This window comes from Impatiens glandulifera, chromosome 3, assembly GCF_907164915.1.
Source record: "Impatiens glandulifera chromosome 3, dImpGla2.1, whole genome shotgun sequence".
Taxonomy (NCBI): Eukaryota; Viridiplantae; Streptophyta; class Magnoliopsida; order Ericales; family Balsaminaceae; genus Impatiens; species Impatiens glandulifera.
Genome location: NC_061864.1, coordinates 2,472,002 through 2,494,848, shown reverse-complemented (window position 1 = coordinate 2,494,848; position 22,847 = coordinate 2,472,002). Strand labels below are relative to the sequence as shown.

Sequence of the window (22,847 nt, the reverse complement as noted above, 5' to 3'; positions counted from 1 at the left end):
TTACTTAATTTATTTTTGATATTTTATTATAAGTGTTTATTTAAATGAAATAGTGTTTTAAAATATATTTTAATTATATATATATATATTAAATTATTAACAAATTTAATAACATTTGTTAATTCAAACTCCAATTTCAGATATTTTCAAACAAGATCTTTGTATTAAAAATAAATTTTCTTTAATGTTTTTAAGATTGTTTTATTTTATTTATTTTATTAAACATCTTTTTGGATTGTAAACTTTTTTTTATTGGGATTTGCCGATTTAAAATTATTATATATATATAATATAACCGTTTTACTTTTTATTATTATTTCTTTCATATATTAAGTAGGCGTGTTTGACTATTAAACCGGACTAAATCAGTTAAAATTGATACCTATTATAAACACAAGTGAATGCAGTCCAATATTGATATAGAATAGTTTTATTATAATATTTTATCTCACAAAATCTAATACTAATAAAAAAAAAAGAAGTCACTTTTATACATTTTATATTGTTTGTTTTAATTAAAAAATAAAAAATAAAAAATAATATATTAAAATAAAAAAATAGTGATTATTCTCGAATTATCAGACTGAAATTGTTTTTATTTTTCCAATAAAGAGTCGGTGCAACAAATCTTTCAGTTGAAGACCCTCTTACATATATCTTCCCATTGTTTTTATGACTTTCTCATTTTTTTTTATATATATTCAGTTATCACATTATTTAGCAGAATTACAAAATCTTGTTCAATGTTTTTACCAACCCTCATTAAAGACAATTTTCACTTTTACTCATAATATTTTTCTTCTAACAACATTTAATTAATTTTTTTGGCTTGCAAAATTATAAGACGTTCGATCTTCGATATTATAATATAAATAATTACAAATATAATATTATTTAACGTATAAATTTTTATTAGCTGTTTAGATTTTTTTATATAGGTAACCTTTGAATTTATAATTTTTTTTTAAAAAAAACAAATAAATAAAAAAAAACCTAATAAAAAGAATTCCTTAATCAAATTAATAAAGATAAATTGAGGTGGTTTTACCATAATATTTTAAAATAAGCTGAAATTGTTTTAATAAAAAAATCAAATTATATTATTAATATTAAATTAAAGTTTCTTTAAAATTAAGTTAATATTCTTACTATTGTATGTATTTATGTTAAAAAAAAAATTTAAAATTTTTTATAAAAAAAATTACAACCATTTATTCAATAAATAATCTATTAAGTAAACATTTAACCCATTAACAAATTTGATTATAGAATTTATAGTTCCATTATAATTATCAATTTTATATAAGTAAATTATTTTAATTATATGTCCAATTAAATTGTAAACCAAACTGAATATAATACCATATTAGTTTTTCTTAATTAAAAAAATAAAAAAATAAAAAATTTAAAAGAATCAAGTTAGTGTCATTCAATTCAGTAAATTTATTTTTTAAAAAGTGAAACTGTTAAAAAAAAAATTATACAATTAAACTTGAAGAACGCTCACTTTTAACAAAAGTTAATTTTTTTTGTAACGTAACACAATAATTAATTTACGTTTATAACCGCATTAAAAAAAGTTCATTAATTCTACACTAAATTCCAATTTTGCCCCTATATATCTTATTTTGTGTGGTCAGGCAAAAATATTCGGTGCGATAATAGGGGGACCCACATAGGAGAGAGGTTAATTGGAAAGTGCTTAGAGGGTAGTTCCGTCATTACAAGAAAGAAGTCCTAGTGGGAACTGGTGGACTTTTGTGCTGGATGATGGACTGTATTAATTTAGATTTATATATATTTTAGAGAGAGAGAGAGAGGAGAGAGGAGAGAGGAGAGAGGAGAGAGGAGAGAGAAGTCTTTTCTAAAACGTCGGTCGTAGTTGGCGCGTACGCTGTTGTCGCCGTTTTCACGCGCGGCGGCCATTTCTTATCATTGGTTGGTTTGTGTTATCACTCACGGCGCTGCTATTTCTCTCTCTATCTATCTATCTATCCATGCTCAGCATAATCATCATCATCATCATCAAATCTTACAATAGTAGTAATATTCTCGTGCTTATTCTCTGTTACTGCTAATCGCTTTACAGCTAAACTTCCACTTGTGCATCCTGATTGTTGCAGATCAACTTTACCTTCCTTTTTCTCACGATTTCCTGCAAATGCATCCAATTACATCATGTAATTTCAACAAGAACAACTCTACTTTTGTTATTTCTCCATCCGTAGTTTCATTAACACTCTTATATATATCCTGCACTGCTTTCTGTTTGTTTCAATAGTTTTCGTGTACTTGTTAGACGCTGCATTAGCTTGATTCTTCTTCTGTCAATGAATTTGGCGGTTACGCTTGAACGATTGATATGCAATTGAGATTCTGAGGATTGCCTTATGCTTACAAGTTAAATATACGATAAGAAGAGATCTTCAATGCTTAATGAATAGCATTGAGCATTGAATTATAAGTGAATTTCATCTTTGTAAAAATGAATATATATATGTTGTCTTTTGCACCAGATTGCCTTTTCTTGCTTTTCAGAGTTCATTAATTTTATTATTACCAAGATTCTGTGAATGTTTCTCTCATTCTTGTAATCAGCCTTGGGGGAAAATATTATCTATTACTTTTCATCTGAGCTTTATGTCAGTGCATACAATTGAGCTGTAGGTTTGTATTGTTTTTGAACATAGTGGAGCTTTCCTGTTTTCTGTTAAGAGTAACATATCGTAGAGCAAACTTGTGTTGTGTATTAAGCTTACTGTTTGTTCTTAGGTTGTGTTGGAACTTTATTCGTATCTTGAGTCTGCAACATTATATTTGGGGGACATTTTCTCACATTTTTTTTTTCCTTTTTCCAGGAAACTTGATCTTCCGTTTTGATGCTTCAGCTGTTGGATAGAACCACTAAACAAATAATTGCATTTTGAAACTAAAAAAACATGCTGTAGCTTTCTAGTGCTCTTGATCAGGCCCATGATGGGCATTTTCTCTGTGCCTATCCTATTCCTGACAATCCTCTACTTCTTTTGGCTTTCATTCATCACAAAGAAAGCAGGAGCTCTCAGTCCTGATGGTATGCTGCCTGCTCTCCCTCTGTTTCTAATTAGCATTACATATTCTTTTGGTGATTTAATAAATTTTACCTCCCTTTTTATAGTGATTTTATTTGTATATGTTTGATTTTCTTGCATCTAGATAAGGAGAGGTGACTACAAGCTACTTATGAGTTTGTAATTTGCTTCCTGACAAACTTTTATTTTTGAAAAGAAAATCTCATTAAAAAGTTTGCATTGCAGCCTGGATGAATTATGAAGGAATTGTGTAATTGTCCATTTACATTATACATATATAGAGGTCACATTGCATTTAAGTTTTTTTTATGTAAAATGTTGAACACAGAGATGATTCTTCAACATATAAATGGGTATTAATTTTTTAGCAGGGCTAAGCTATATTTGAAATTTGAACAATGAAGTGTGATCCAAATTATTACACATTTAAGACCCTTTTAACATGAAAAAAAAACATATGGAATGGCCGGTCAACTACTAAGCATCACAAATTGTCAGGAAAATTAAATCTTAAAAGAATCACTACAAATTATCCACTATCTAAGTTAAGTTTCTTCTCTTAAGAAGGTTGCTGTTTTGACGTTTATCTAACATATTTATACATATTTTACCCTTTTACTGGCACAATAAGCATCCAACTCTTTTGATGTTCAACTTGTTGTCTAAGTAGTTAAAACATATATTAATATGGTACCCTAGTAATGTTTTTATAACTTCCTAACATTTAGAACCTGTGTAATTTACTCTATTGTCAACTTTTTCTGTGCCTTGTAGTTGAACTACAGTTTTTATCCACCAAATGTTGATTTTTAATATGCAGGTGAGGCACTTGTAAATTTTAGAGCCTCAATTGTGGGTTCAGATGGTATTCTACTCCAGTGGAGACCAGAAGATGCCGATCCATGTTTGTGGAAAGGAGTACTATGTGATCCAATAACCAAGAGAGTGATATCCTTGTGAGTTACAAACAGCCCTTCTTACTGAATGAATCTCGGAAATGTATTTAGTAGATGTACAAATCATTGAGTTATCATAAATGCTTGCCAAAATAGGTAACAACATCATATATTATTAGGTATCTTATTCTTGAAATTTAGTTGTCTTCTCATTGTAATGCTTGCATCTGCAGGCCGATGGTGTTTTCTTAGTTTACGATTCATGAGTGAACCAAGCTACCAATTGAGTAGTATATGTATTTTCTCCTGTTTTTATATTGTCTTGTGATCTATAAAACATATATTTTCAATTATACAATTTCTCTTTAGTTTTTTTATATGTACCATACAATGCATGTTATCTTTCATAAATTATTTTAAGATGGGTAAGTTACATGAACATCAGTGCTTGAGTAATGCCTTCACTCTCTCCATTTTGTTTTGGCAGGAATCTTGCCTACCACCAACTGAGGGGACCTATATCACCGGACCTTGGGAAATTAGAGCAACTACAGTTTCTGTATGTAATTAATGTCTTTCATTTCTCTGTATGTCTAGGACATATGTTGCTGAGGCTGATGACTTTAACTTGTCATGAATTTTAGAGCTCTCCATAACAATCATCTTTATGGGACAATGCCTTCACAGTTGGCAAATTGTACAAAACTGAGAGCATTGTAAGTTCTTCTGGTACATGTCCCTGTTTCTATTATTATTACCAATTGTAAAGGGTGTTTCAACAATTTTTATAGCTTTGAAGTTAAGTCAAAAGCTTTAGATAGAGAAGTTCTACATTCTGCAATTCTTTAATGTATTTTTGCCTTCCATACATCCATTTCACCCTTAATCATTTGGTTCTGTACATATGATGTTAATATTCTCTTCTCTTTCCCCCTCTACGATGAAAGAAAATATAGCATGGTCAACCTCTGAGTGTACTGTTTCACCTTTGGCAAGCTGGACTTTTAATACATATGTATCTTTTGTTCATATTCCTGAGAACTTTGTTACCTTTGAATAAACTCTTAATCTATTTTGATTGACAGGTACTTGCAATATAACTACGTTAGTGGATTAATTCCTAGTGAGCTGGGAAATCTTTCAGTGCTTGAAAATCTGTAAGCTCTATAGAAATTGATTATTGATTGAGAAGTATATTATTCTTATGCATTTTCCAGCTGTAGGACTGTCTCCAGTTTTATGAGGATTAGATCCCTTTTTGTAGTGTTTGTTTTAGACAATTGTTACAAAAAATAAATAAATGAGAAAATATGACATGGTTTGTTTTGAGAGGGAGGAAATAATAAGTTAACCATAAACCAACAATCTTCATGAATTGAAAAAAATAAATACTCCAATTTCTTCTGTCTAATTTTTGGTGCTATATCATTATTCTTAACTTGTTTTCTGCTGTCTGTTTCATAGGGATTTTTCTAGTAACCTTCTGAGTGGAGCTATTCCACAATCCCTTGGAGATTTGCAAAAGCTCACAACTCTGTAAGTAAATTATCATTATAAGTTGTTTATTTGTTTTATTTTTTCTGGATAAATTGTCTCTACTATCAAATTCAGAGTCTAGTAAAATTCTATTGACTACAATTTCATTATTGTTTAAAGAAATGTTTCAAGCAACTTCCTGGTTGGGGAAATACCATCTTATGGAGTGCTCACCAAGTTCAACGAGAGTTGGTAAGTATGAGCCTACGATGCATATTTTGATTTTCTTTTCCACGAGCAATCTTGCTTTACCATCTATTTCAGCAGTGGAAATAAGTATTTATCATTTTATATCAGAGTAGCTATATATATTGAAAGGGGGATCTTTTTCGTACTTGCAAAGTATATGCTGTTGTTGATTATGCTCTATATATATCTTTCTTATATATTGGTTACATATTTTCCATTATATTAATCTGTGGAAACACTTTCAGTAGTATGCATGAAAACACCAGTTAGTTTTATTTTTTTATATCCCACAGTTCATATTGATGAGTTATTTTGCAGCTTTCTTGGGAATCAGAATTTATGTGGAAAACAAATCAGTAACATCTGCAAAAATGATGCAGATGGCCATAATCATCCCATTGATGGTAAGGTTTCATAGCTCAACATTTAGCAATTTTTTTGGTTGCTAATGCAACTTGATTACTATGGGTACTGAATGAACATGTTAAAGATTAGGTCAACCTGGCAAGAGTGGTTCTGAAGAGACCAAATGTCACGGGTTCAATTCCCACTTAGAACGCCTTAAGTTGAAGTGGATGTCATGGCTGTAGAGAGTTATGCTAGCATCCTACATTAAAAATAATGTTAAAATTAGGTTCTGGTGGTAAAATAATTGAATGCAGTTCTCTTATGAAGTTTCATCTTATCCTTCAAGCCAGATTATGCGTCACTCTAGAAACGTTATGTTATCCAATGTCAAGATTAATCCATGTTTGCACAATGCAAGATTGCTTACCTACAAAACATGCTTGTGGTCATGTTTTTTATTATAAAATAATGTTAACTTTCATATCATTAAAAGGTTTGATTGTGTGAACGCGAAATGCACACAAAGTTACAAGCGAAAGAAAGAAACCCAAAAAGATACTAACAGATCCCATGCAGCTTGGAGAAACCTCATCCTGTGCAGGTCCCTCCTTTTCTAAGTGAAGCTAAAAAGTGTAGGAGAAAACCACCCTTTATCCTAATGCTCCTAAACCTTTCCCTTAGAACTTTCTTGTGTTGTTCCACCATATGATACGACGAATGATTATCCATTTTGTGCTGTCCCTAGTGGATGTGCACCAACCTATCCATTGTGCCAACAGTCCGAATTGTAAGAAGCACGGTTCTATTGAATATTGAGGATATTCCAGAACAGATTTCATATGTGAGAAGCGAGTGAGCAATGAAGAAGGATAAGATGCATTGTCTCTCCTCAAATTAGTCTCGCTAAGGCAACATCTATTAGCCAATCCTAAACATTTCCATTTGAGTTTTTCAAGATTAGGAACCTCTATGTGAATAGCTTCCCAGACACAGTAGGCAATCTTAGTAGGGATCCTAACATTCGAGACGTCCTTGCATGGATACATAAGGTTGTCGCTGAGAAGGAGAGTTTGATAAAAATAAAAAGTTCTAGTTGTCAGAAGGAAAAGTATAAAAGAATCATGTTCTAGTTGTCAGAAGCTAAAAGGTTTCATTATGCTTAGTCATGTATGTATATATTTAACATGTATGTTCAAATATATTCTTCCTAGTTGAATTTCCCTTGTTGACCTGATTTGTGCGAGGCCTTATGCTATTTGAACAGAACATCAATCTGTGAGGAAAAATTCTGGACGACTCCTTGTAAGTGCATCTGCAACAGTGGGTGCCTTACTTTTGGTTGCACTTATGTGCTTTTGGGGTTGTTTTCTTTACAAGAAACTTGGTAAGAATGATGGAAGAAGTCTGGCTATGGATGTTATTGGAGGTAAGCCTGCCAAACCAGCCTTTTTTACTTTTTATTTCATCAATCATACATATTATGGCCTCACATTTTATCATTTACAGGTGCATCAATTGTTATGTTTCATGGAGACCTCCCATACTCTTCAAAAGACATCATTAAGAAATTGGAGACTCTGAACGGTGATCATATAATCGGATCTGGCGGCTTTGGTACAGTTTACCGTCTTGAAATGGAGGATGGAAATATATTTGCCTTGAAAAGAATCGTGAAGATGAACGAAGTATTTGATCGTTTTTTCGAGAGAGAGCTTGAGATTCTGGGATGCATAAAGCATAGATACCTTGTGAACTTGCGGGGATATTGCAATTCTTCGACGTCAAATTTATTAATATATGATTTCTTATCCGGTGGCAGCCTAGACGAAGTTCTTCATGGTAAGTGACATCGACTCCATTTGATAACACTCATAGTTTATGTTTTTGTATCTGGTTTCGGATCCAGATGAGAAACAGCCACAAAAATACCGAATCTAATATTTAATATAAAGTGTTTTCAAATGGGGCTACTATATACTCATAATAAGCATGAAGAAGACACATACAAAAGAACCTAAATAATTTTTATTGGTTTTGTGCAGCTGAAAGGTCTGAACAACAACTGAACTGGGATGCAAGATTAAACATTATAATGGGAGCTGCTAAAGGACTTGCCTACTTGCATCACGACTGTTCTCCACGAATTATACACCGTGACATTAAATCAAGCAACATCTTGCTCGACCAAAATATGGAAGCTCGAGTTTCTGACTTTGGCCTTGCCAAACTGTTGGAGGATGAGGAATCTCATATTACAACCATTGTTGCTGGAACTTTTGGATATTTGGCTCCAGGTAGTGATTAGTATGCAGCTAGTTTTTAACTTTTAACCTTGATTGAAGTTGGAATGCCTATGTTTAGCCTCTTCCAAAGAAAAAAGCTTAAAGTTTAAAAGATAATATTAACATTCGGAACTCAAGAGTATATATATTTTTCCTGAGGTGTGGTATTTATGCATTTTCAGAGTATATGCAGAGTGGTAGAGCAACTGAGAAGACGGATGTATATAGTTTTGGTGTTTTGATGCTAGAAGTAGTAAGTCGGAAGCGCCCCACTGATGCAACTTTCATCGAGAAGGGCCTTAATATTGTTGGATGGGTACATCTTCTTCTTGAGACTGTTTGTCATTTAGACCCCAATCCAGAAAGTATTTCCAAATAGGCTGATATATATTTATTTGTTTCTGAACCTGTATTCTGTTGTTTATTGGCAGTTGAATTATTTAGTTACTGAGAACAGACCACAGGATCTGGTTGACCCGAATTGTATAGGAGTTGAGGCAGAAAGCTTGGATGCACTTCTCTCGATTTCCATTCAGTGTGTGTCGTCTGTCCCAGAGGATCGGCCTACAATGCACAGGGTTGTTCAAATTCTTGAATCAGAGGTCATGACTCCGTGCCCCAGTGAGTTCTACGATTCTAGTTCCGATTGATTGATTGATTGATTATTGATTGATACGTAGCGTAATAATAGCCATGGAGATTGTCGTATGTGAATACTCCCCCCACCCGAATCTATTTCCTACTACATTATTTTTTTCCAAAAAAAAAACGAGGATCCCCTCCTTTCTCCCTTCCCTCCATTGATGCGGTTGAGTTCCCCAATTTCTGCTATTGAAAAAGTGTATACGTGAGAAGTTTATTGGATAAATGTGTCATCAAATTACAACATTATTAGTCTCAACAAAAAATGAAGCAGCTTCTTTCTTTTTCTATATATATATATATATTGTGACAGTATCATTCTCTTGACTGATATAATTATCATTTATCATATAGTTATTTTTTTTCAATCAACATACTGACATTTTCTATTACTAGAAAATAAAATAGCTAATGTTGCCTTCCTTTGTGTAACATATAAAATCCAACATATTCCAAGTTTTTATCTTCTTATTGTGAAATCATAATTCAAAACATAATTAAATTATTATTTAGAAAAGATCATATATCAAACTAAAAGTTAATTACTTTTAATTTAGATTTGATGATTTTTCAGTGAGTTCCATAGAAATTAGGATAAAATATAAAATTTTAAATAGGATATTAGATGTTTTATATTTTTTGTTTTACAGTCTCTGCTAAATGGGCTAGGCCCCCTCCGACCCGTCGGATACCTGATAAATCCGACCCTACTGGATCAGATAATTATTACAAATATCAATTCTGGGCAAAACCCGAAATAATCTTACTAATGTCTTGGTTTGTTGAAGAAGCCATCATTGAAGATTCAAAACCTTTTTAAGATCTGAAATTTATATTTTGTTGATATATATATATATATATATATATTATGTACATAGTCAAGATTTGAAAATATTCAAGTTAATATCTGAAATATATGTTGATGGACTACAATAAATTAGTTTATATTGTAAAAGATAACTTATAAATCAATTAAAGATAACCATTTTACTATTTTTAATAATTATTTCTAAAATTTATTTGTAAATTATACAAACCCATTTTGAACTTTTTCTTTTGCAAAATATTAAAAGATGTTATATAATTTATAAAAATGGAGTATTAAGTCAATCAAATTAATGAGTGTGAAGACTCGAATAAGAATAATAAGTTACCTTAAGTTATGTATATGATTTGGAGAATTATTTTATAAAAAGATTAATCACTTATTTATGGAAACTAGTTCATTATTATTTAGAAACATATCAAATTTCAAATTGATATACAATTAAAAAGTTAATTTACAAATACAATTTAAATATTTTTTAATATAAAAGTCTACACCGTATTTATAAAAAAAATACTTTTTGGTCAGTTTAAATATTTTTTAATATAAAAATCTACCATACTTATAAAAAAAAATTACTTTTTCAGTTTTATCAAAACAATAAATTAATTGATTTCTTACTTTAAAAATTAGTATCCATAAAATACTTTAACAAATAATGATCAAACATGTCTATAAATGAACTCCATTTATTATTTTAACAAAATTTTCCATTTGACCAATATATCTTCCTAATCAATATTCAATATCATTATAACACCATCACCTTCACCCTTTTACACAAATCTAATCACACTCTCTCAAAATGTCCCCAATAATCTTATATTTGATGATGATACAATTTTCAGCTCTCACTTACACAAATGTAGCTGAAAAATCACTAGGTTTCACAATCGATCTCATCCATCAAGATTCACCCGCCTCTCCCTTATACGATCCCTCGGCTACCCCGAGCAACCAAATCATTCGAAGATCCATGGCCCGCCTTTCCTACATCAACTCGATCCTAAAGAATCCAAAACATGTCGCGGATGATATCCATGGGGTGGCTATGTCTTCGGACAACGGAGGTTACCTAATGGAAATATCTATCGGCACACCACCTGTCAAGCAACTGGCTTTCGCGGATACAGGCAGCGATCTCATATGGACACAATGCAGCCCATGCCATAAATGTTTCAAGCAAGAAAGCCCGATTTTCGATCCCAAAAAATCTTCAACTTTTAAGGTTTTGTCGTGCAATTCTCAACCTTGTAAATTACTATCCCCCGAGGATAGTTTATGCGGTAGATCAAAGATAATGATCAATTATTTTAAAAAACTTTTATTTATTTATTTATTATATATAATTAATCATCTATAGTCACTAACCGTAACCGTTATTCTTTCACAGAGTGAGCAAGTGTACTTACAACACATCTTACGGCGACACTTCTTACAGCAACGGAGAATTAGCGTCGGAAACCATAACCGTCGGGAAAACGTCGCTCCATAAGATCGCTTACGGCTGCGGTCACAATAATCAATTTACGGCCTTTTCTAAGATGTCGGCTGGAATTGTCGGACTAGGAGGTGGGTCTCTTTCTCTGGTCGGACAAATCAGCAATTCGATCGACAACATGTTCTCGCATTGTTTAGCTTTTCACGATTTCTCCAAGCCGCCAGACAAGAATTTGACAAGCAAGATCAGTTTCGGAAAACACGCGGTGGTTTCAGGGCCGGGTGTGGTGAAGATCCCGTTGGTTCCTCAATATCCGGCGACGTTTTATTACATAAAACTGATAAGTTTAAGAGTCGGGGATACGGAAATATCGGCGTCTTCTTTCTTTTTTAAGGATGGTGTTAATTTAATAGTTGATTCAGGGACAACGCTTACTTTATTGCCAAATCATGTTTATTATAAACTAGAGGCGGCTGTAAAGAGACAGACTCCTGATAAACAAGTTAAGAATTCGGAATATAAGGTTTGTTATAAGAATCGTAAGAATTTTAAGGCTCCGAGGATGACTGCTCATTTCTCAGGGGGGGTTGATTTGGAAATGGCGCAGAATGCTACCTTTTTTGCTGCGAATAAGGATGTGATTTGTTTGGGATTTGTGCCTGGTGGTTTTACGGGAATATGGGGGAATTTGTTACAGATGGATTATTTGATTGGTTTTGATCTTCTTAATGGAGAAGTCTCTTTTAAGAGAACTGATTGTGGGTTGTATCAGGGACCATCATGATCATCTTTAGCTTCAAACAAATTTCATAAAGAACTCATTTTTCTTTGAATATGGTATTTACTGTAACAAATTTATTGCAAGTAGAGTATAACCCAGGTGTTCTAATCGAACCCTACTCATTCGAAACAATGTCGAAGACTCTGGTTGAATATGAACCCAAATAAGGAAGTGTGTTTACAAGTTTATAACAACAAAGCATTCAAAAGGAAAAAATCCCCTACCACCACCTCCAAGAACTTGATGACTCTTCTATCCTGCTTCTCACCAATTTATAGACAATAAGGAGAAAACCATACAAACACATGACCCAAAATTCCTGAAAAAAATATCTATACACGACCAGAAAGAAAACTGTAAGTACCCAAAATCAAATAATTGGTAACTACAATTAAAGCTCAAAAGGTAATCAGGAAGTATTAGACTAAGACTATAAATGAAAACTTAAGAAATATACTAATAGGCTAATATATATTTTTATGAGTAACTTAAAGCTTAGATTGGTGTGGTCCAGTAATTTGTTTGAAGATATTTCAAGTAGATTTTTCTCACAGGTAACAATACCCGAGTTCCGGACATTATAAATGGTACTAGAACAGATCGATAGTAAAAATAAAGTATGATGGAAAACACTTCTTGAATCCCCATTGAACAAATTGTCACATGAATCACTTCAAGTGTCCTAACCACTGTAAATTAAACTATGATTGAAAATTTTGAGGACCTGAATCCTAATTAGAGTGGGCTAATAAACTAGGCGGATATAGAAGTAGTTTATATCATATTCATTAAAATATATATATATATATATATATATATATATTTATACATATATATATATATATATATATAAATAACTGCCCAAAAAAGAAAAGAGTAATTCAAATCGAAACTCTATCCCTAGAACTACCGATCAAACCTGAAAATAACCCACCCAAAAGGAGCAATTCAAATCGAAAACCACTTACATGGATAGGGAGGGGCAGTAACAAGTGGTTTGGTTGGAGTGTTATTTTTTGTTTTCAGAATTATTGAAGTATGAATTTTGGGACATTAAAAAACAATACAACAAATATATATATATATATATATATAAAAGAAGAAAACAGATCAAAAGAATGTTTCCCTGAAGTAAAGCAAAACCAATATATATCCCACACACACAGTACTAATATATACTCCTCTTGCTGTGGAGAATGTTTTGATATAGAAGCTGTATGGAAACAAACCCCAAATAGATCAAGAAACTATAACCCATAATATATATATTTGTCTTTTGTATATTCTTAATAGATGCATCATATATTCATTCATTCATTCAATCATTTTCGATGAGAACCATGATCATCTTTGATCTTGATTCTGCCTGAAACCTGTTTTGCCCACTTGACAATTTTCTCTGCTTCGCGATTAATTTTCTCTTCCTCCTTCATAGCTTTCTTCAACACTTTCTCCCGCTCCTCCTTCTTCGAAAACATATTCAAGTCGTTGAACAATTCCTCGTCGCCGTCGCTTCCCCATTCCGACACAAATGTCGCCGGAATTTTCCTTCCCCTTTCCTTGCTGCTGCTGCTCTTCTTCTTCTTCGACGAAGAATCCTTCTTCGGGGAGCACCAGAAGCAACCCATTTTCTTAGGCGGCGAAGGAGACGAAGAAGAAGACTCATACTTTGGAGAAATTATTGACCTAGATTTTGCCTTGGATTTAAGAACCCTTTTTCCACCGCCGCCGCTCAGGGTTTCCTTCATTGGCGAGAAATTCGATGAATTAGATGATGGAGAAGAAACATACCCATTATTCTGCTCTGGCTTCTTGTTCTCTTCATCATCATCATCATTATCATTTGACTGATGATGAGTGGATCTTCCCATAGATTTTGTTGAAGAAAGCTTGAGATTTGAACCGGAAGAAGGGGCAGGGAACGATTTGAGTTTGCGGAAGCGAGTCTCGAGGTGGGTTGGAAGAACCGAGTCGGGATCGAAGCCGGCACAATTGACGGCAGCCACCTGTTCGAGGACGCAGCTGTCCATTGCTTGGCCAAGGATCTCTTCTACTGCTCTCTCCTCATCACTGTCTGAAAATGATGAAAAATCCGCCATAGCAGAAGACAGAGCAGCAGCAGCAGAGAACCAAACAGAGAGAGAGAGATTGATGATTAGGGTTTATGCAGATGAATGAATCGTTTAATTTTTCAGAAGAAGAAATGAGAAGAGAAAACAGAGAGCAATTTATGTAACGGCTAAATAATTCTTTCCGGCATTTATTTGCCATAGGTGGGCCCACCGGAGCGTCTTTTTGGAGCCGCCTTTAACCACAAAATAAAATAAAAGCCCTTTAACTTATAACTCAAGGTCAAATACACCCTTACACTTGTAAAATGTCTCAAATTATTATGCATATTAATATATAATACGCCTATCATCACCATAAGGGTCGCATGTCCTTTACGTGTTCCGAATAGTTTTTTTTTTTTTCAAATAATTTATTTGATAAACAATGACCAAATAACATATAATTTATTCAATCTATTTCAAGGATAGTTTTGATATTCCAAAATTATGAAATTTGATATTTTTGTTGCAACAACTCCATTTACATGTCACACTAAGAAAAAATATATGTCTCATATATTTAATTTGAGTTTTGAATCTATTCAACTTCTTATTTGAGACTTGCTCTCTTATCCTTCAAATATAAGTTTGTAATAAAATAAATTCTCATCAATAAGAAAAAATATAAAAAAATATACTCTAATATCCTCAATAATTATTTTGGGTGCTATTGGAAATCGAAATTATACTCGATCACAATTTGATAAGGATCTCTAATATCTTTAATAATAGAATTTTTGTACACCAAGCAATATATATAATCTTTTAGAGTAATTTGGTATGGTATATTTTTATATTCAAAAGAGTGCTTCTATGATATTTGTTTTTGGACATCTCTAATAATATGGTTGATAAGCAAAAACTATATATGATAAGAAAAGAGAAAATGGGCCCATTACATATCAGAAAAGAGAATCAAGTTAAAGCCCACATTAATTATCATCCATCATCATTTAACTGCGTGTAGTTAAGCGTGTTTGGACGAGTGTAGTACTAGGATCGGCGACCTCGGAGAAGTCCTCCTGTCGCACTTTTTTGTTCTTTTCGAAAATTTACGAATTCAATAACATTTTAAGTATTGTTCTTTCTTATTTATTTTTTGTTATTTTCAAGATGGGTAACAACGCTTTTTTAAGCCAGCTAGTTCAGTCACCCTGGATCCATCGTGTCAAAGCAAAGCCGTCAAAAGTCCAATCAAAGGTTTAAGGAGGTCTTGAGTTGGAAAATCTCTCATTCCTCGCAACTTCTAGGCATCACTAATTTATTTTTTTTTAAATGGAAATTGGCAATTTTTTGTTTGGTACTTTTGCACTCTAAAAAAAAATAATGAGCAAGAATTGATGTTTTAGAGATGATTACTATGATATTGAATTGAAGTAAAGTGACCATTATTTTCTTGATTATTATTATTATTATATGATACTTTTGAATTATTGACTTGTTAATAATTTGATTGATTTTGGAGGGATGGATGAGTACTGGGGTACGGATGATAAAGTTTACAATACAAAAAAATATCTGGAAAACGTTAACTTCTTAAAACATACAATTAATTAATTAATTAATTTGAATAATTTAATAATATGGGAATTAATTAAATTCTTTAGGTGAGACTAAAGAGATCGATCCAAAGAGACGGTTGTTGACAAATATGAAATGAATGGGGGTGGAGCAGGAAAGAGAGTTTCGTCATCATCACTCTCTCTCTCTCTCACCTACTCTATCTTTTACGTGCACTTTGGATATATATAATTATTAAAAATGATTTTTATTACAAACAAAGAATTTAATTTCATCCCTCACCAATTAAACATTATTATTATTATTATTATCTTCCACCTTTGTAACCCAAATCAAAACTAAGCTAATCATTCGATAGGCAGTTGTCTTCCTTAATTTAACTCCAATGCTCTTAGCGAAATCGAACATAATAAGTTCATAAATAACACGAACTATAATATTAGGTGAATTATCTATCTTATTGTTGTTACTATTAAAGTCGGCGGCCTGAGTTTTGACTTTATTTTTTTGGTTGTCATAGGTCTAGTTTACAGAATTATAAAAATAAATTATTTCTAGTGAAATTTAAACCTATAACCTAATAAAATTTTAAATTTTTATCTTGAATCATTAACCTTGTATGTTTAAAAGAACAATAAATTTAACCAAATATTGTAATATTTTAGTAAATATGTTGATCTGAGGAGTGAGTTGCTCTAGCCTAGTCTCAGAGCTTGCTGTGCTTATCCTGTTCGGTCTTGGTTACTAAAACAATCTCTTTGATAAAATTAATTAAAAAAACATATGGAATTTGTGCAGGAAGACAGTGACATAGGCTACCAAATGGAGAAACATAAACAAATCTGCAAGAAAGCAAGGAAATTCGATATGATTAGCATATTATTGGGTAGTAGAGTGGTTGGAGGAGCAGTTGGAAGAAGAATTTTATTTTGTCATTTGTGAAAGAAAGCCTCCCTCTAAATATATAATCAGTAGTACCCCCTTTGTGGGTTAGTACACATAATCCACTCCACTCATCTAATAATCAATCAATCATGAAGGAATCCTCAAAGGTGGTATCAGGAGGAGGAGGAGGCTGGAGGCCATTGACGGCCAAGTACTGTTGCTCCGCCGAGGATCAGACCATCTTCGGTGGCAACTTCACCCGATGTCGCAGTACTTCTACTACTAATTCCTCCAAGAGTATCGGCCCTCTGCCCTCCTTCCGACGCCTCTCCTTCTCCGACCTCAGCCACTCTTCCTCCGCCCGTATCGCCGAGGACTTGGCCCATTCCTTCGGCCCGGACTTGTTCGATTTTCAGTTGAGTGAACTTCGTGCCATAACACAGAATTTCTCTGGCCATTTCTTGCTAGGAGAAGGAGGTTTTGGCACTGTACATAAAGGCTATGTAGACGATAACTTGAGGCCCGGGCTCAAGTCTCAAGCTGTAGCCGTCAAGTTACTTGATATCCAAGGCTTGCAAGGCCACCGCGAATGGCTCGTAAGTTACGACATATATGATCACATCCTTTAATTATATATATTCTTTAATATATCTAATAATAATATTATGCATGTGAAATGAATAATATTTAGGCGGAGGTTATATTCTTGGGGCAGCTTAGACATTCAAACTTGGTAAAGCTGATTGGATATTGCTGCGAAGATGAAGATAGGCTTCTTGTTTACGAGTTCATGTCCAGAGGCAGCCTCGAAAACCACTTATTCAAGAGTAATTAATTAAGCTAATCATAAATTAACCATCCTATTTCAAAACTCATTTTTCTCTAATGAACTGATCGTAGGGCTACTCTCGGTTTCACTCCCGTGGGGGACGAGATTGAAGATAGCGTTAGGGGCAGCTAAAGGCCTGGCCTTTTTGCACGGGGCAGAGACACCTGTCATATATCGTGATTTCAAGACATCCAACATCTTGTTGGATTCGGTATGAGCCTTTCTTTTTGTGACGTTTGAGGTTGTCCCCACCAAAAAATATGATATTATTCTTGTTTCTTGTTCTCCCTAGGATTTCAATGCTAAACTGTCAGATTTTGGACTTGCCAAAATGGGACCTGAAGGATCAAAGTCTCATGTAACAACTAGGGTCATGGGTACATATGGATATGCTGCTCCTGAATATGTCAGTACAGGTAAAACTTTTATTTTATTGACAACTAACTTCAAAACTTATTGAATTTGATTTACTAAATTGCCACTGATATGGAAGGGCACCTGACGACAAAGAGCGATGTATATAGTTTCGGAGTAGTGCTGCTAGAACTACTAACCGGGAGGAGGGCAACAGACAAGACCCGGGCAAAGGCAGAGCAGAATTTGGTGGACTGGTCAAGGCCCTACCTGACTAGCAGCCGAAGACTGCGTTGTATAGTGGACCCAAGACTCGCTGGACAATACTCGGTCAAAGCAGCTAAAGAAATGGCTCTCCTAGCACTGCAATGTGTTAGTCTAAACCCTAAAGACAGGCCAAAGATGCCTGCCATTGTTGAGGCTCTCGAAGCTCTCCAAAACCTAAGGGACATGGCTATTAGCTGTGGGCAATGGCCTGCTGCTGCTACAGCTAAAGGGAGGATAGAGACTGGGAGTGTAATCTATTGGAAACACTCTGCAGCAGCACAACATCCTAAGAGCAAATGAATCTCACTGGTTCATAGTTTATGCAATCTCAATGACCAGTTATATGTGATATGTAGATATTTGTAAGTTTTAGTAGTATATGAGTAGTAACTAAACATGTCTACTATTTCAAGTGTATGGATGAATGAACAAGATGTCTTGTTTCCGCATAAACGATAAAATCATAAATAAAAACATGACAAAGTTGAGACATTTATCGAATAACTTCATATCAAAATTGCAAATATTGAATACCTTTGATCCAGATCTGAGAAAGTATCTCTACCTTGATCAGGGACCAAATGACATATTAGTTATAACTACCCTTGTTTATTTCTGGGATTGGGAGTCACAATATTGAGAATATTCACACTTACAAGGCCCTTCCCTGACCTACAGGAGGAATGAGATAAAACCCTTGAGCTCTATGCTGAATTACAACATCATTTCACTTTAATGAACAGTTGAAAAAAATCTCTTGTTCTACTTACCTTGCGAATGGTAAAGGAAACCCTCCTTGAGGCCCGTCTAATTTGGCTACCGTTCACATGGTCAATCTATGAAAAATATCGTTACACAAGTTCAAATGGAGCGCAGAAGAGGATAATGAAAAAAACAAAAAATAATAATTACCTTATGGTGCGGAATGTAATGATGCCAAGCATAACGTGCCTCTCCTGATAACAGAAGCAATGATCTTGGTGGAAGGTAAATAGATTTTCGACTACAGTTTATGCCACCATCATCAGAATTTCCATGTTTGGCATTCCAAACACCTTCGGAATATCTTCTGAATTCCATTATACAGGGTCCAGCCAAAGAAAGGCTGAAAATCAATCCCTCAAATGCAGAATGAGTATCTATATGAGGGGACAACCCCACACCGGAAGGGTATTCATTCACCTGTAAACCAATCACCCTACAAATATGACCACAAATCAACATTGAATCAACAAATAACTTTGCTTTTGGTTCACATACCGTAAGTTGATCCAATCTTATATTTGCAGCATCATTGAGATCGGATATGCCTCTGATTCTTTCGAGTACAGGAGAAAAAAATGATGGTAGTTCTCCCATGCATACTCCTGTGTCAACATTTCTTTTCTGTTGTCAAGAATGAATGATACAAAAAGAAACAATTTAATCTCTTTTTTGACATGAAAACAATAGAAAGGTTATATAATAAGAGAAGAACCCTCCTCCTCCGTTTGAATATGGATGATACCAGCAGCACTTACATCGTATAGAAACTCGTAGCCGTAATGTTGAACCCTTCTTTTGGCAAGAGTTTTCCAGGGATTGTCATCCACGGCAGTAAGCATGTCCTTAAAAGAAGAAGAAATAAAAATCAATTAACAAATAAATAGCAAGATATTAACAAAAACTGCTCCTACTAATCAAGCACCTACCTCTTCTTCTCTGGTAGAAATAAAATCATGCCACAAGTAGAGGCCTGGTATGTTGGTCTCTGAAGCTTGTAAAGATACTGGTACCGAGCTATCGATTTGAACCTTCAAAAGGTAAGGGACAAGACGACACAAAAATCAATTATTTATTGGATGAATATTGAAAAATAGATGGGCTAACTGTTGTTCTGATTGATTACCTTTCCTGGTGGCTGAAGGATAGAATACTGTATATGCAGAAAGCGGCCTTGAAGTTCAGGGCAGGGGCGTCCATTTAGAGCTCCTAATGCGGTTTGCGCACTTTTCTCTTCAGCGAATGAAACAACAACACGAGTTCCACTATCATCAGCAGCATAGACTCCCCTCACTTCTCCGAAGGTGCCAAAGACTGATGCAATTGTGTCGAATGAAAGTCCAACACCCGGTCCACAATTCGCAACATAAAGGTTAGGACTTGAATCGCCGCCATCTTTTCCAGTCGAACGCCCAAATCGCAACAAACCCATCTGTGATCCACTTCTTCAATAAAAACCCTAAAGTTGATTTACCTGAAAATCAACGAATCACCACTCTTTTTCTCTGATAGAAACAAGAACATCGGAGCCGCCCTAATCCTTCTGTTTTCTGTTACCCTGGCCTGGCCGTGAATGAATTCTGAAAAAACAATACAGTCCCTCAACTTTTTAATGTTTTAATTTATACTCTCAAGTATTTAATCAGTCATAAGATAATATTATTTCTTTTCCTCTATTTCATTGCTTTTATTTGTTATTAGTTCGGTTCATGGTTTATGTTATTGGAAAGAGAAAAAAATAATTGTTGATTATAATTTTAAGGAGTTTATAATAATTTTTTTTGGTAAAAAAAATTAAAGAATTTTGATATATATAAATAAAATAAATAATAATAATTTAGAATAGAAGGTATTTTTTTTTGTTAATAAATTGACTAATTTGATGAGTAAGAGAGGGAGTGAAATGATATTTTATTTTGTTAAGTTATTTGGAAAACCAAATCAAACAAGGTTCTATGTTATTCTTCAAATTTTAATGTAATTATTAAACTAACTCACTCTTTTACATATTTTTTTTATTTGATAAACAAATATTTTAATAAATTACGCTATTACTATCACACATTAATAAATAAGTACGTAATTTTAAAACACTTAATTAAAAAAATTATTGCAATTAAACAACTATGTTAAAAAAAACTTTAAACTAATATATCTAGATAAATAAATTAAAATACCACTCCTCTCCCTCTCATATTTTTTCTTAAAAAAATATATTTTTAGCTCAAATAATATCTTGTATCTGAAATGTGTGCTTATTTAGAATTTAATTTTATTTATTTTTTAAAATATTTTATTTGAAAACAAAAATTATAAATGTTATAAGTATTATAACAACAAGAAAAAATCAAAACTTTAATTATATAAAGATTTGTACATGAATCAGAACAAATTAAAATAAGAATCAGAATTTACTAATATTTCCATATTATATGTAATTTAGTCGTCTCTCAATATACCTCTGTGTTGGACAATATTTAAACGAAATAAATAAAACTAGTCTAATTGATATACATATGATACCGACATTATAAATAGTTAATTAATATTTTTGATTAATTAGATAAATCCTTGCATTTTAAGAATTCATCAAATATTTCTTGATACATATATCCATTTGATTATCCAACAAAATAATTTTGCTGTCCTTGAAGAAATCATCAATAAACTTGTTCATTTGTTCTTCTGTATCAAATAACTCCCCGCGATCATGCAAATTGTCGTCAAGAATAATTAGGTCTTCATTTTCCTGTTATATCAAATTATAATTATTATTATCATTATTACTATAAAGAGAAATATTATGAAGAGTGGTTACATGATGATTTTCTACATTAGTTCGATCATCAAGTATTCCTCCACTTGCATGAATTTGTGATGCATTCTCGTTTTGACATTTAATTTGAAGTCACTTCATCTTCTCTTTTCCTTCTAATAACAACCGCAATATGCGACTCAAAAATATTTGGAGGAATAATTTTGTTTATATCTTTACATTCCTTCTCTAGTTGTTTGGCCAAGTGACCATTGATACTGAATTCTTTTATTATCCAGTTGTGTTCATTAATAACATTCGATTCAAGTGGATGTGTTGATTTCATGGCGAAGCCGCGTAGGAGAAATCTTTCTTTTTCCTGATCAAATGACCTTGTTGTTGGTCAAAAATGGGAACCCCATCGGTTTGTCCCTTCCAATGTCCTTCATTCTTGGATCCCGCAATATTACGACGAAAGTTCTTTCTACGTTGGGATCTTTTATTTAGTTTTATGTAGAAAATTAAGTAATTTCCTATATCGCAATCGATTCCAGTAATGGATCCCTTACTCTTCTCAAAGAATTGTCATGGTTCTTTGTCTCCGTAAATGTCCACCTCCTCTATGACGTAGTCTTCTCTTTGTTGAGGATCTCCCATTATTTCATTTGCAAGATAACTTATTAGTAATATTTTTGGGTGAGACGACCAATGATTGGATGTTGTTGTTTCTTATTCATTATGATGTTAGATAAGAAGTTAAAAAGTTGTAAATGAATTAATGAAAGATTATGAAGAAATGTATATTTATAATAGGATGAATGATGAAATAGTTTGTTATTCAAAAAAATGTTTCCTTATTTTTAGTCTATTAGTTAATTATATATATTTGATTTTTTATTTTATCTTTGGAAGTCTTCTAGAAAAATCCCTAAATGGATGGAGAAATAATTATGACATTGTATATACATATTTAAAATAAATAAATTTATAAATATATATAGAAAATAAAAAAATAAACCTAGGTAATGTTACATATTTAATTATGATCAGAACCCAGTCTGGTATGTGGTATGCTATATTTTTTATCTCATATATCTCTTTTTTATACTTAATTAAAATAATAAAATATTTTTATTTCAATTTTTGTTATAAAAAAAAAAAAAACCTTAAAAAAGAACTAACATGAACTTGGTCAAAGAAAGAAGAATGTTTTCATCCCTTGAGTATATGAAAAACACCAAATATACCCTCAAATAATTCCTTAAACTTATTCATAAACCAAGGAGTGTCAAAATTTACATACTTTATAAAATTATATATAACAGCAAGAAAAAAATCAAAACTTTACGTA

General features: G+C 32.8%; 5 protein-coding genes across 6 annotated transcripts; 3 read left to right on the top strand and 2 right to left on the bottom strand.

Annotated features, from left to right (window-relative positions):
• Nucleotides 1-1,825: 1,825 nt before the first annotated feature.
• LOC124929174 (LRR receptor-like serine/threonine-protein kinase FEI 1) lies at nt 1,826-9,279 on the top strand. Of its 2 annotated transcripts, XM_047469467.1 has the most exons (15): nt 1,826-2,043; nt 2,124-2,180; nt 2,859-3,073; nt 3,892-4,027; nt 4,455-4,526; nt 4,612-4,683; nt 5,053-5,124; nt 5,432-5,503; nt 5,624-5,695; nt 6,011-6,096; nt 7,305-7,466; nt 7,547-7,879; nt 8,083-8,334; nt 8,505-8,638; nt 8,754-9,279. In XM_047469467.1, the coding sequence occupies exons 3-15, from the start codon at nt 2,974-2,976 to the stop codon at nt 8,970-8,972; spliced, it is 1,782 nt and encodes a 593-aa protein (XP_047325423.1). In that variant the 5' UTR covers nt 1,826-2,043; nt 2,124-2,180; nt 2,859-2,973; the 3' UTR covers nt 8,973-9,279. The 2 variants fall into 2 exon arrangements, with proteins under 2 accessions (XP_047325423.1, XP_047325422.1); XM_047469466.1 differs by lacking the exon at nt 2,124-2,180.
• Nucleotides 9,280-10,766: 1,487 nt separating this feature from the next.
• LOC124928860 (aspartic proteinase CDR1-like) lies at nt 10,767-12,015 on the top strand. Its single transcript, XM_047469110.1, has 2 exons — nt 10,767-11,026; nt 11,184-12,015. The coding sequence occupies exons 1-2, from the start codon at nt 10,767-10,769 to the stop codon at nt 12,013-12,015; spliced, it is 1,092 nt and encodes a 363-aa protein (XP_047325066.1).
• Nucleotides 12,016-13,334: 1,319 nt separating this feature from the next.
• LOC124928859 lies at nt 13,335-14,111 on the bottom strand. The gene has a single exon (XM_047469109.1). The coding sequence runs from the start codon at nt 14,109-14,111 to the stop codon at nt 13,335-13,337; it is 777 nt and encodes a 258-aa protein (XP_047325065.1).
• Nucleotides 14,112-16,581: 2,470 nt separating this feature from the next.
• LOC124930913 (probable serine/threonine-protein kinase PBL15) lies at nt 16,582-18,283 on the top strand. The gene is made up of 5 exons (XM_047471281.1): nt 16,582-17,125; nt 17,221-17,356; nt 17,430-17,569; nt 17,651-17,774; nt 17,852-18,283. Exons 1-5 carry the CDS (start codon nt 16,679-16,681, stop codon nt 18,277-18,279), a joined length of 1,275 nt encoding a protein of 424 aa, XP_047327237.1. The 5' UTR covers nt 16,582-16,678; the 3' UTR covers nt 18,280-18,283.
• An 80-nt stretch (nt 18,284-18,363) lies between these two features.
• Nucleotides 18,364-20,321, bottom strand: LOC124930912 (alkylated DNA repair protein ALKBH8 homolog). Its single transcript, XM_047471280.1, has 7 exons — nt 19,868-20,321; nt 19,671-19,772; nt 19,500-19,586; nt 19,240-19,365; nt 18,892-19,161; nt 18,750-18,815; nt 18,364-18,651 (listed from the first exon to the last, which is right to left on the bottom strand). Exons 1-7 carry the CDS (start codon nt 20,171-20,173, stop codon nt 18,589-18,591), a joined length of 1,020 nt encoding a protein of 339 aa, XP_047327236.1. The 5' UTR covers nt 20,174-20,321; the 3' UTR covers nt 18,364-18,588.
• Between the last annotated feature and the right edge of the window lie 2,526 nt (nt 20,322-22,847).

What these genes read in the sequence shown, in the direction of transcription:
- LOC124929174 (XM_047469466.1), top strand. Translation starts at nt 2,974, where the DNA reads ATGATGGGCATTTTCTCTGTGCCTATCCTATTCCTGACAATCCTCTAC. An exon ending in TTAGAGCAACTACAGTTTCT is followed by an intron (nt 4,527 to 4,611) that starts GTATGTAATTAA and finishes CATGAATTTTAG; the next exon opens with AGCTCTCCATAACAATCATC. An exon ending in TTGCAAAAGCTCACAACTCT is followed by an intron (nt 5,504 to 5,623) that starts GTAAGTAAATTA and finishes TATTGTTTAAAG; the next exon opens with AAATGTTTCAAGCAACTTCC.
- LOC124928860 (XM_047469110.1), top strand. Translation starts at nt 10,767, where the DNA reads ATGGCCCGCCTTTCCTACATCAACTCGATCCTAAAGAATCCAAAACAT. An exon ending in TCAACTTTTAAGGTTTTGTC is followed by an intron (nt 11,027 to 11,183) that starts GTGCAATTCTCA and finishes ATTCTTTCACAG; the next exon opens with AGTGAGCAAGTGTACTTACA.
- LOC124928859 (XM_047469109.1), bottom strand. Translation starts at nt 14,111, where the DNA reads ATGGCGGATTTTTCATCATTTTCAGACAGTGATGAGGAGAGAGCAGTA.
- LOC124930913 (XM_047471281.1), top strand. Translation starts at nt 16,679, where the DNA reads ATGAAGGAATCCTCAAAGGTGGTATCAGGAGGAGGAGGAGGCTGGAGG. An exon ending in AAGGCCACCGCGAATGGCTC is followed by an intron (nt 17,126 to 17,220) that starts GTAAGTTACGAC and finishes AATAATATTTAG; the next exon opens with GCGGAGGTTATATTCTTGGG. An exon ending in TCCTGAATATGTCAGTACAG is followed by an intron (nt 17,775 to 17,851) that starts GTAAAACTTTTA and finishes CTGATATGGAAG; the next exon opens with GGCACCTGACGACAAAGAGC.
- LOC124930912 (XM_047471280.1), bottom strand. Translation starts at nt 20,173, where the DNA reads ATGGGTTTGTTGCGATTTGGGCGTTCGACTGGAAAAGATGGCGGCGAT. An exon ending in GCTACGAGTTTCTATACGAT is followed by an intron (nt 19,366 to 19,499) that starts GTAAGTGCTGCT and finishes TCTTGACAACAG; the next exon opens with AAAAGAAATGTTGACACAGG. An exon ending in TAAGATTGGATCAACTTACG is followed by an intron (nt 19,162 to 19,239) that starts GTATGTGAACCA and finishes ATTGGTTTACAG; the next exon opens with GTGAATGAATACCCTTCCGG.